The following is a 12,232-nucleotide window of genomic DNA, read 5'->3' on the forward strand; positions in this document are numbered from 1 at the left end:
TTTAAGACAAGGTACTCCGATGTAATTTCAATTTAACGTAGCACTAAATATACTTTGATTTTGACGCTTATTTAGGTATCTTTTGCTTAAGCACAGAATAATACAAAAATATTATGTAGCTCCATCAAACTATAATTTAAAATGATACATAATATTCTATTGTTCAACAACCCCTAAAAAATCCTGATATTTTACTCGATAGTCACGCTGGTAAAAAATGTTTATTAGACCACCAAAGTAGGCCTGATTAATAACCTGGTCGCACTTAGGCAACGGTAAGTAGTAGCAATGACTAAAGGTATCCTGGCGCATTCCTCTTGAATCCTGATTCGCTCGTAGGATGGATTTCACGGTGAAGTGGTCGCAGACAATGGCGCTCCAGAAATGCCGTCGCACATCACCTTGTGTCAACTGCGCGCAACAACGGCGCGCTTGTGCACGAGTAGGGAGGTATTAATTATCCCGTGCCTCCTTATAATGTAATTTATGGGAGCACGAGGGTAGGACCGAGGGGAGCGTTATCAATCCGGCAAGATTAATCGCTCAAGTTTATACCTCCTATCCACTTCGCTCCATAAGTAGTACACTTCGCTTTGCCTGTACGGCTTTTCGTGCTCTCCGACACCTTTAGCCTAACGTCTTGATTTATGAGCGACCCTGCGTAAGGTCGACCTGTATCATACTTTGATGGACAAACAATCTCGGCGACAGTTTCTCGTGAAAAGAAAACCGTAGATGCGACGGCAGGCTCCTTTCGTTAGGAGGCTGCGTTCGTAAATGATTTGGGTTTCGAATTTAGGTAACCGGTGATACCAATGTATAACGAATATCATGAATTATCGTTGTTTCGATTTTTTAAATTATATTGCAACTCCTCATCAAATCAACGGATTGCATATTATTTAAGGTACGGTATTCTAAAGAAGATCATACACCGTGGTGACCATATTATGTACATATTAAATCATGGTACATACTTAGTTAATTCCAATAAAAGCTAACATTCTTTCAGTTAAGTCCATTATCCCAAATACTGGCACGAGCAGGGAAAAGATTGAAAAACTCAATCAATTCGATCACCGTTCATCGCAGATCACGGTTGCATTCCGAAAGAATCCCTTTCGCAGTTCGTAAAACAGAGAAGTTTCGTGGTCATGGGTAATAACAGGTTACAACGACGCCAATATCCGGCCCGAAAGGAAACCAGCCATTCCGTAGCAAGGTGCAAGATCGAATTCAAAAGTGCAACGTGCGCGCACTCTACCGAGTGCAGGCTGAACCCGTCCATGATTCTTTCCTCGTTCCACCGTGGTCTAGCGTTAGAAACATCTCACTCGTAGAACCTGTCGAAGTGCGGGTACTCAACACGGTGACAACCGTCGCTGCACACATCGTTGAAAGTATACGTGATCGCCCCCACCCCGTTTCACCAGGTGAGAGAGGGACTAGAAGAGGGGTGGTCCTCGCGGAAAGTGGAAAGGGAAATCCCCCCACCAGACATCCATGTCCAATCCCCTCTCCCCCACCACTTTTCGCGCGCCGGCAACTATACCCGCGGGTGCCAACGAGGAGGGTCTATAACCGTCCTTTGTCGAGTCGTGCTGCCACCTGTGCAGCAGCTTTCGTCGACCTTGCCCGTGACAGGTCGTCACTGACTACTTCGAACTATCCGCCGGTCGAGCTCTTCGAACCGTCGACCTTGCCTGTGGCTGGTCGTCCCTGACTACTTCGAACTACTCGTGACCTGTCGATCTTTCGTACGAAACGTTTTGTTTCTAAATTAAAATACATCAGTTCCCAGACTACATATCATATGATTCTTTGAGAATGTATTCTATTTTATATTATTATTCTTTTACCTTTTCAGCAGGATCAGCACGTGGTCGAAAAGTAGAAAAATTTGTTGAATAAACAGCGTTCACTGCCTAACGACGTATTTCTTAATTGATTAAGTCCCAATAATTATTGAAAAAGTCTATTATGTTTTAACTATATGATCTCAATTTCACTTCCCGTTGGGAATCAGCAAGTGACGTTTGATCCAAAACGTAGAGGCATTTATTAAATACACTTACTGGAGACGGGTGTCTTCGCGCACACCTAGAGTAAAAACTATTAATTCAATCGAACCAAACGATCAATTAAAACATTTTTTATCCTGCAGTAAATCGAGCAAATCGAATTACGTGCTGCACTACAGGGTTCGGAGGTATGGCGAATGAAATGCAGACTTCGGATATTAGATAAACATGTCAAACGCAAACGTGACGCGTGTATCGTGCGAATAATTACGGGGTTCAGCGGACGATGAGGTTGACAGCTCTGTCTGACGAACTTCCCCCGTTACGTGCGCCTTTTACTCGTGATCTGTTATTATAGATTAATTTATAGTCAGTTTTTACATGTCAGATCCGTACGTAACGTGCTCGCATACGGTGGACGTTCCATGGCTCTCGCTTATGGGTTCAAGCGACAACTTTTTATCGCGACATGAATTTATCGAGCTAGGTCTTAACCCGTGTTCTCGCGTTCCAGGTATGTCCGGCGATGAAGAACGCGATAACCGTGTATAATTATATTTCGGCATCTCTACAGGAAAGTTTCATACAATTTGTTGGTTGCTAACACTATGTTCTTACTTCGTACGCAGGTGACATTATCGCTAAAGACAGGATATACTAAAAATAAAGCTTACATAAATCCTTCGGTAGATCTGGAACGTAACCTTAGATTATTATGCTAATCAGCTTTATTCTTTCAAATTAACCCATATTAATGTAAGTTATCGTTCGAGTAATTACGAACTAATCCTTGAATCTTACAGACTAATATTTTTCCAACTACAGTATCGTTATTTATTACTCGTTTAGTAATCACTACTCAAGATATACATAATACTGAATTCATTGATAATAAAGGATAGACAGATAAGTAATATACGGTTAAAAAGGATTTCTGCAAGTGTAGGATAGTTTTTGAGAACACATTTTTCAATTCGTAGCGTTGCTCCGCCATTATCCTAATCCCAAAAACCCAATCGCGTAGCAGGTCATGTAATGAAAACGGATTGCGCGCAAAGTACACGAAACGTTGAACCATATCATCTTTCGTTTCATTTGTATTCAAATTCCAGGCAAAGTGTGAATCATTAGTCGAAGCGTAACAATGCGTATAGCCGATGCATTTAACATGAATCGCATGTACGCGCCGTGCTACACTATAGGCTATAGGGTAGAACGCATTAACATGTTAATGCCTTGTCTCGCGCTACAGTTAACCGTCTCGGCTCACTACGGCTAAACGTGTTAGTTGATCCACGGCATTAGTAATTCAAAGCCTGGAGACACCTACAACGCGCACAATCATAATAAAACACCTCCGGTGTGTCGTGTTTGCGGATCGACTCGATACTAATCGCTCCAATCACGATCAACGCTGTTTCGCGACCCGAGATGGGCGGAAATCTTATCTAGATTGTTTTCAAGTTGCTTCTTCTACTACGTTTTTATTAGTGGTGTTTTTATTTTTTATATACTTTGTAGTCGTTACTTTTATTTAACATTGCAAAAAAATCCGTTGCGCGTTAACTTGAATCGTTTATATTTCTCAAGTAAGATTTTACCCATCTCTGCGAATCATTTTTCACCACGACTCTTTGATTAGGAAACAATAAACACTACGGAGAGGGGTTGCTTTTGCCCTGGAGATTAATCTATCCGTCGAATCAAGAAACAATTGCATTATCAGCATCACTTCGAACTACATTTCTGAAAAATATCTTACAAATTTTAATATCGGAACGTCCCTTGTTAGTTTACACGCTGATCTTTGGTACGCGGCCTAACACAGCGTTCACGCGACGGTACCGTTTACACCGAGCGTATCAAGTTTCAAAAAACTACGACTAATGAAATCCTTTGATCACTTTCTTTTACCAACTACGTTACTAGATATCGTCGCGAAACACAGGGGAACAAGGAAAATCTAGCCTTAATTAACCTTCCTCTATCAAATCGATACGCTATCATCCCCCACACCACAATTTCGTTAGTAACGCTCGGTGTAAACTAGCTCGAACGACGCACGATTCGAAGATGGCCGAGAAAGCGCGTTGTTTCACCGCGAATTTCGTGGCACCGACTCCGTATCACTGGCTGGATCGGGTACCTCGATTCATCGACAACTGGTACGTGGCGAGAGCGAGCACGAACAACGGACAGCGGCCACTGTTCCTCCCCCGTGGGTCGGCTCCACGATTCCCGATCCCGAAGACGCACCCGGCTTCGATCCTCTCGGTAACACACGCACAGACCGGGGAAATCCAAAATCGATGTGCGACGACGACATCGGTCAGCGGCTTTAGGCTTGGGCGTAGTCGTAGCGGAACGTCGACGTTCTGTGCCGTCGACAAATTCGGTGTCGCATTCTCGGAAAGTCACCGATGTAGGGATAGAAGAGCGATCAAGGGGTAGGGGGTTTTAAGGTGGAGTCAAAGAGCGGAAGCGTGGGCCGACGGAGAGGGTCGAAAGACGAAAGACGACATCGGCCGCGAACGAAGAGGGAGAATCCACCGACTCACACCGTCGGAGACACTCGCGTACATCGGCTCCTTACACTCGCACGCTTACGAGCTTACGAAGCGTATACGCATAGTAGCTCACCAAGTCACCAAACGTGGAGGGGTGAAGGGAGCATGGAGTAGTCCGTGGAGAGGAGTTGCGCGCGGCTGTGTGTAGACCGCGGTGTTAACAAACGGTACACTAATGTTTCACATCTCGGTGTGCCTCACCGTATGCTCTCATCTCGCTCCACCTTCGCCGCCGTGGCGAGCAAGAGCGCGAAGTAGTAGCTCAACGTGCCGCGCACACTGCAGGGTGACGAGAAAGGCGGCATCGGGGTTTGGTGGTAGTACGACCGGCTTCGCGCCAACAGGAGGGGGCACGGAAAGGTGGCGAGGGCGGGGCGAGGTTAGTCCGCGCCCACGGAGGGGAAAAAACCAAAGCTCCGCACCCATACGCGGCCCGGTGGAGGGGGAACGAAAGAAGTGTGGAAGGGGACGATTTATCCGACTCGCTCTGACTCTTTCTCACGAATTGCACGCCACGGACGCCCGTCCGAGCGAAGGGTAAGCGTCAGCGCACGAGATTCACCGTGAAACGGAGAAAAAAATCTTTGTACGATCGAGCAAGCCTTGTTTAGGTGGAAATTTCGAGTTAGGAACAAATGATTCGTAGAATAAAATTAAAATTACTTGGTGTGAAAATATTACACTCTTAGAGAAACATTTGTTTTTCCGGATACTCTTCAACATATTTCAGACTGTGACATAATTTTGAACTATATATGCATTGCAATGTTCACAGGGCCTGAATATTAGTTAGGTAAAGTAGATACATTCGTTTCCATTCTGGTGAGGATTAAAGCAAGATGTTATAGCCATTGTATCAATAGAAAGTAGTATTGGAAGACGTTAACGGGTCTGATTACTTACAGCATAATCTTGTGTCCGCATATCCACGCGCCAACGTAAGCGCGACAGGAGATTATACCAGGCTCGGTCAGACGCGCTAAGTAGTTCTCGTTATCGATCTGGCCACTCTTTTTCTGTACTCTCTGGTTGTTTTTCTAAGAAATGAGGAAGATAAATTGCGGAATATTGGAAACTATGTTCAATTATGCGTTTACATCGTACACAAATATGGAAAAGACATGCTAAACGTATTTGAAGTAGATCCACTACTTATACAAGACGAAACCTTACCATTATTCCATTGTATTGCGAAACGTATTTCACATACGATACCAGCGACACCATAAATAAACAAAATCTGCAGTCCAACGACCAGTCACATTACAACCTTTACTTTTCCTAGCGGGAGCGCAACACAAAAGACAGAAACGTCGAAAAACTACATTCGCTGTAAACAATATTTCACGACGAAGGAATCAAAAATGATCCGGCATAACCGTTCACACGTACAAACGTCGTCAATAAATCAGTATATGGTACAGTGTTCTTGTTTCCTCATCTATTGTTCGAATAAAATTTCGCCCGTAGGTAGGTGTGTATATCGGCGAAAAATGTCAGTGCGCCTTTTTACCCACCCCGCTATCCGCGTCGTCCCCTCTGTGACCTCCCACCACGCGGCGAATATCCTCCCCCGCAACCTCCGATGCTCGCGATCCGCCACCAACAGCCGCCCCTGCCCGCCCCTTTGATCGGCGGTCGTGCCAGGAGGGCGACAAGTAAGCGCGAGGAGGCGAGTTCCCTTGAAAGAACTGCGCAAAACACACTTTCGCGACGCCACGGCCGAAGTCGTTGTCGTCGTATCCGTCGCTCGGCTGTTGTCAAGTTGTATATTGTTAGTGATCGTCGGCGCGTTGCCGCAATCGCGCGCCTCCGATTAATCGTTCCACGATTCCTCGACGGATCGATTTTCGCCGTTCGATTGGATCACCGTGAGACGTACTCGATCACGAAGGCCTCGTTGTCGCGACATCCCGGAATGAAGCGCGACTTCTGTGACGCTCGCGATGGGAACACTCCAAAAATGGGCAAAACTCTGGTCGATTAAAAAGTAAAATTCATTTCCCAGAACGATGGTACGTATCGAGTCAAAGGTGCGAAACGTGTGAACAATCGTTGGATGGAAGAAACATCGCCGATTGTTCGAATCAAATTTTCCCAATCTCTGATTGTCGGCGTACGCGTCTGTCCCGCGTAAACGCGCCATACGTTCGTCGCGAGGTGATCGTGCGTTTCGCTGGATAAGCGTTCGAGCGAGAAAGAGGTTGCATCTGTGCATCGGAGCGAGAAGGAGAACGATTCGCGATTCATTGGAGAAAGAGAGAAAGGTTGCCTAGTCAAGTGTCGCGTACCACCGCGGAGCAAGTAGGAGGATCTTCGGAGGTGGGGGCAGAGGGACAGCGAGAGGTACGAAGTAGTTGACAATCGTCGCGGCGAAGAAGGAGGAGAACATCGCGATCCCGCGAAAGAGAGAGACGGAGAGTGAGAAAACGAACGGGGGTGGTGGGGAAACGTCAGAGTGTGCGGTCGTGTCCAAGAAAGAGGTGGAGAAGCTCCAAGCGACGGGAGAGGGGGCACCGAACAAACTACCGGGAAGAAGTCAGCGGCAAGTAAAGCAGCGCCGCCGAGGCTAAACTTCGGGATCTATCGAACTAAAATTGTCGTGTAGTTTCTGTCTCCTCTTCTCGCCCCTCCTAACGCAAACTACCTCCCCCCTCGACCCCACCAGAGCCAACACACGCGGGCAAGGGCAGCATCTCGGCCGGTTGCGCCCCCTCCGGGCGTTCGAGCACCCATCCCCTCCACGGAAACGAACACCGAACGAAGAGGGAAGAAAGCAGCGGTGGGGCGACACGAGGGACGAGGAGGAGCCATAGGAAAGAGCGAGAAGAAGAGATCGGAACGGCGAAAGTGGAAAAGGAGCGAAAGAGACGGGAAGTAGGGGAACTTTAGAGGGGGTTAGGCTGCGTTGGCTTGCCCCACGGGCAACTCACCATATTTTATTGTCGCGTTTGCCGACGCTAACCGCCGGGCGTACGGCTCCGTGTGCTCGATCTACGAAGATGCCGACCTAACTCGGGAGAAGAGAACTACACGGGAACTCGGGCCTACTGCACACATAGCCGCGGGTACGAATTCGCGCGAGTATACGAGGTGCCGGTAGTCGCATCGTCAGCCACCCAGCAGAGGTGGCACCGGGCACCCCCACCGCTACGCGCGGCGTGCCAGGTCTGGACCCTCCCACCCGTCTCGCCGAGGGCAAACCATCTCGCAAAAATCGTCCCCCTTTCCATGGAAGGAAAAGAACTACGGCGACGACTCTGCCACCACCACCGTCGGCCCGACCGTTTCTCGTCACTACCACCACCACCACCGGCGGCACACTACCATCGTTATCGCCAGCGCCACCGTCACTGTACCGCTGCCTCCTCCTACACCGCGATCAACCGTCATCCCGCGGAACGAGGATACCAGAACTTACGGACTCGGATCGCGTTGTTCGGTCCTTCGAGGAACGCGGCACTCGCAGCCGGTCGACTCGGCCTCTGCACGCTGCTCCAATGTGCGATGGTGATCGTCGCGTGAGTTCCACCGGTGGGTGAATCATTTTTTTTTTTCGAAAAAAAAAAAAACAGTGCGCGTGTGGATTGGTATAATTAATCGGTTTCGATATAACGAGGCATCGGCGGCTCGATCGGACTGCCCCCTCGTAGCGCGCGCAAAAGAAGTTTTCAAGTTACGAAGGGAGAGGGAAGAGTCGCATGGACGGCTCTCCTTCTCGTGCCCCCCTCTGAACACGAGCGAGAACATATGCATACATGTGGACGCACACGCGCGCGGATCGCGCAGAGGACGAAGACAGAAGCGCCGAGGCGTCGCACACGCGTAAACCGTGCCAGTTTGTAGTTGCTTGTTTAAAGAGTGCGCACCACCCGCAGGGACCGCACGAGTCCGCGACTCCAGAGGATCGTCGTCGGTGGACTTCCGTTTCGTAGAGGGGAAAAGAAGGAAGGAAGACGCGAAGAGAAGACGACAGGGTGCCCCCGAGCAATCTGCTGCGTGTGGAAAGGACTCTACGCGGAGGGGAGAGAAAAAAAAAAAGAGTGCGCGTGACAAGTCGATCCTTTCCTTTTTTACGAACCGTTCCTCCGTCACCATCGCTCGAGTTCTCGAGACCTAACCCAGACCTAACCGCTAGTTCCCTCTCCGTTCATCGTTTCGTCCCTCTCGAAAGCTTCCTCTCGCTCGCTCCTCCCTCTATCCCGTCTCGCTTTCTCGCTTCCATTCTCTCCCCGTCTTGCTCTCTTGCTCGCACCTCCGCCTTCCTATCCGCCGAGCGGAGGACTGGATTCCGTCGAAAAGAAACGACGATTCGGAGGATAGTCGCGACCGATCATAGCTGGCGCGTCGATCGGATCAACGCCGCGAGTTGGATCCCCGTGGATCATCCACCCTGCGCGTGAGATCTTTTCGTCTTTCCTGTCAGTGAAGCGGTAGCAAACTCTCGTTGACGTACGGTTGTCATCTTCATCGCCGTCAACGAATCCCCGAAGCCGGACGGTGCCGTCCGCGAGACCACGTTGCGGTCAGAAATCGGAAAACTGGTCCCAGCCTTTGTGTCCCCGCGTATGTGACAGTGCGAGTGTATACCGGAGACCGCATTCAGGGTCGAGTACAGTCGGCTAGCAGACAGTGCGATCAAAACACGCCGCGAGTGAGAAATTTTTTTCCACCCTGTATACGACGTTTGTGACTAGCCGTGAGACAGCGCTCCGTTATTCCCATTTGGCGTGTCCGACAGTGAGAAAAATCGGAGCAACGGAAAAGGAAAAGTGCTCTTGTATAACTTGGAGTGACTCTGTGAGAGAGCTGCGATACACGGATGCCACGGGATGAAACGATGATCGCGTAGCGGTGCTCGACCATCACGGCCCTGAGTGGCCGACACATCATGTCACAGTTCTCTTTTCGAGGATCGCCAAATCTACAGGTGAGTCCTCGCGTGATTTTCCGGCTACCTAGCGACGACGGGACACGCGATTACTCCCTGATGGATGTACCTTTGATGACGATCGATCAACCGTTCAAATCTATCGATTGGGTTTGGGAAATTTGTCGTTGGGATCCGTGGGACGTCCTATGAAAATTACATGTTGTTTCGGTAGGGTGCTTCAGCCATAATGGCCATAATAGGCCAGTTGGAGCCAGTTGGTGCCACTTGGTCAGACTCGCGATTTCTTTCGTCTCGAATATATATAAAAAGAGGTAGTTAATTCTATTATCGAATTTATATAGATCAATTTCAGCTTAAGTTTCTATTATTTTTCTCGTGAAATTTGGAGTAGATTAAGAAATTCGGTGTGGGCTAAAAAATTTGGAGTGGGCTAAGAAATTCTTATGTTCTCGTTATCGGTTCTCGATTCGAGCGAACGACCAAGAGGAATATTAGTTCGTCGAGCTCATCGACGAGGTGTTTATCAAATCCCGCCTTGGGCGTTGAAATAATTAGGACATTTGTATGTTCTCGTAATCAATGCACGCGGTTGCTATAACACTAATAGTTCGTGTACAAAGAGCAACATCGCTACGTTTAGTCCCGGATCTGCCAACGGTTCCCATCGCTTGGGTATTTACAATGCACGTAACAGCTTCTGCCTCGGGCGTCGAAATAATTAAGACATTTGCGTGCTCTCATAATCAGCGCATGATGCGGCAATTCCGATAGTTTCGATAGAAAAAGCAATATTACTGCGTTTCACCTCGCATGTGCTAATTGGACTTAACGGTTAGGCTTATCTGGCATAGGGATGGGGAATCTGTGGCCTGTTTCGCGTGTTTTATCAATTATGTGTTTCCTTGCTGCGTAAAGAGACTTCTTTAATTGTAGCGTAGCGTAAATAATTAAAATCGAAAATATTTCGGAGGCATGGTGTCTTTTTCTTGTTTAGTTCATGGAAATAAAAGGTAGATTACAAAATCGATGGATTATTCATGGGTTTCTACGATGAATATGAATTAAGATAAATTGATGTATTAAAACACATGTAATTAAATATTCCTTATGCTCTTAGTAAGCTTGATGTATTTGAATTTGCGAATTCACTGAGGCCTGTTTAAATCTCTCTGTCCACGCTAACATATTCCTCGAAACTTTGTTGTGATTTGCTCACTGAACGATCTTAAAACTCGCGAATGCTTTACCGTGGAAAAAGTATCTTGCTTCTATCATATTTCAATATAATCTGTAGATAGGAACACGAGACGCGATGAAACTTTGCTTACCGGCCTATCTAGGCATGAATACGCGACAACGACCGAGAGCAGTGCGCGCGTTTGTTTATAAAAGCCTCTTTCGAATAAAACTTAGGCACACTTTCTATGTTAGTATATTTATCCGGGCTGAGATCAACTCGCGCACTACGTAGATATGTTCCCTCGCAATTGAGAATTGCAATTTGTGAATCGAAGACACGGTTAATAGGCTCTGTTAGGTAGGCGCTGGGAATTAAAACGCCTATGAAACAGGCTCTCGGTATGTAAAGTGTAATGTGCTGCTCTAATTAGTGAGGTAGGAGCACCAATATTGGGTGCCTTCACGCCAATTTTCTTTAGGAAAATTACTAACCTTACTTTGTTTTATACTGGATTGCTCCATAACAAGTTACCAGGCTTTATCTCCTTACGCGGTTAAGATCGCATCGGAATGCGATGAAAAAGACTTTTCTAACCTTTTCCTGAACCTACAAATTATTTCGTTAGAGTAGACGCGTTAGAAAGACAAACATTGAATTAAAACTTTTCGCGTCAGTAATAGATTTATACTTAGAGAAAGCGGTAAAAATGTATACCGAATTGCACTCTTTAATCCAGTTGCTTTCATTACCGAGAAGACTCTTTCTTTTTCAAAAAATGATGAGTCAAGTGATGTAAGTGCGAAGCGTATCTACTATCTACGCGTGTGAGTGACGAGTGTTTGGAGCAGTATGTTAGGAGTTTGAGCGAGTGTTTAGATTAACGTTCCCCGTTGCTGGGAGGGGGTGAATGAATTCCAAGAATGCATGTCGAGATTTTGGCTGCAAGAGAACGAGTCACTCTTGAAAAGAGAGTCTTCGAGTTTTGGTCAGTTGCCACGAGAGAGTTACCGGAGTTGAGCAGAGGGAGTGCACGATCTAAGAGTTCTAAAATAGTTGACAGAGTTAGGATTTATTCTTAGTTTGTTCGAGCTTCTTTATGCGTATAAAATATCGTATAAACGCGTGTTATTTCCCAAGACTTGAAACGAAGACCCAACACTCTCATGATGATAACGGAAGTTATCTTGATTTAAAGTATCGTCGAATCACCACATTACAAAAAAAAAGGAGTAAAATAACAAATCATATCTTTTCAGATGTAGTTTTCGCTACTCGAGTTAAGAATTTATTTTGAGGATTACTGGTGCTGCTACCTTAGCGTGTTTTCACTGCATCAAAAAAACGGTATCAACGATTCGTTTAACTGATTTATTTCGTTCGCGATAAGAGATTCCAGAGTTGCGTCACTCTTTGCGTCACAAGAATTGGAGTAGTCTTCGGATCTTCTATCTACGAAAAGGATTCATATTCCCAAGCACAACAGACGCTACTGATTCAAGATACATTTTTCAAATGTTTTAAAGAAGATCGATGCTAATGTTGCAAGGTGGTGCATCGCGTAATAATAAAT

General features: G+C 46.7%; 1 protein-coding gene across 1 annotated transcript in view; it reads left to right on the forward strand.

Annotated features, from left to right (window-relative positions):
- Window positions 1-6,379: 6,379 nt before the first annotated feature.
- The window catches only part of LOC128894765 (iroquois-class homeodomain protein IRX-6-like), a 44,193-nt gene continuing 38,340 nt past the window's right edge, over window positions 6,380-12,232 (forward strand). Inside the window, exon 1 of the mRNA XM_054156747.1 lies at window positions 6,380-9,518. Coding sequence (XP_054012722.1) covers window positions 9,480-9,518 — 39 coding nt within the window. The 5' untranslated portion in view covers window positions 6,380-9,479. The remainder of the gene's footprint in view (window positions 9,519-12,232) is intronic.

This window comes from Hylaeus anthracinus, unplaced genomic scaffold (assembly GCF_026225885.1).
Source record: "Hylaeus anthracinus isolate JK02 unplaced genomic scaffold, UHH_iyHylAnth1.0_haploid 4, whole genome shotgun sequence".
NCBI lineage: Eukaryota > Metazoa > Arthropoda > Insecta > Hymenoptera > Colletidae > Hylaeus > Hylaeus anthracinus.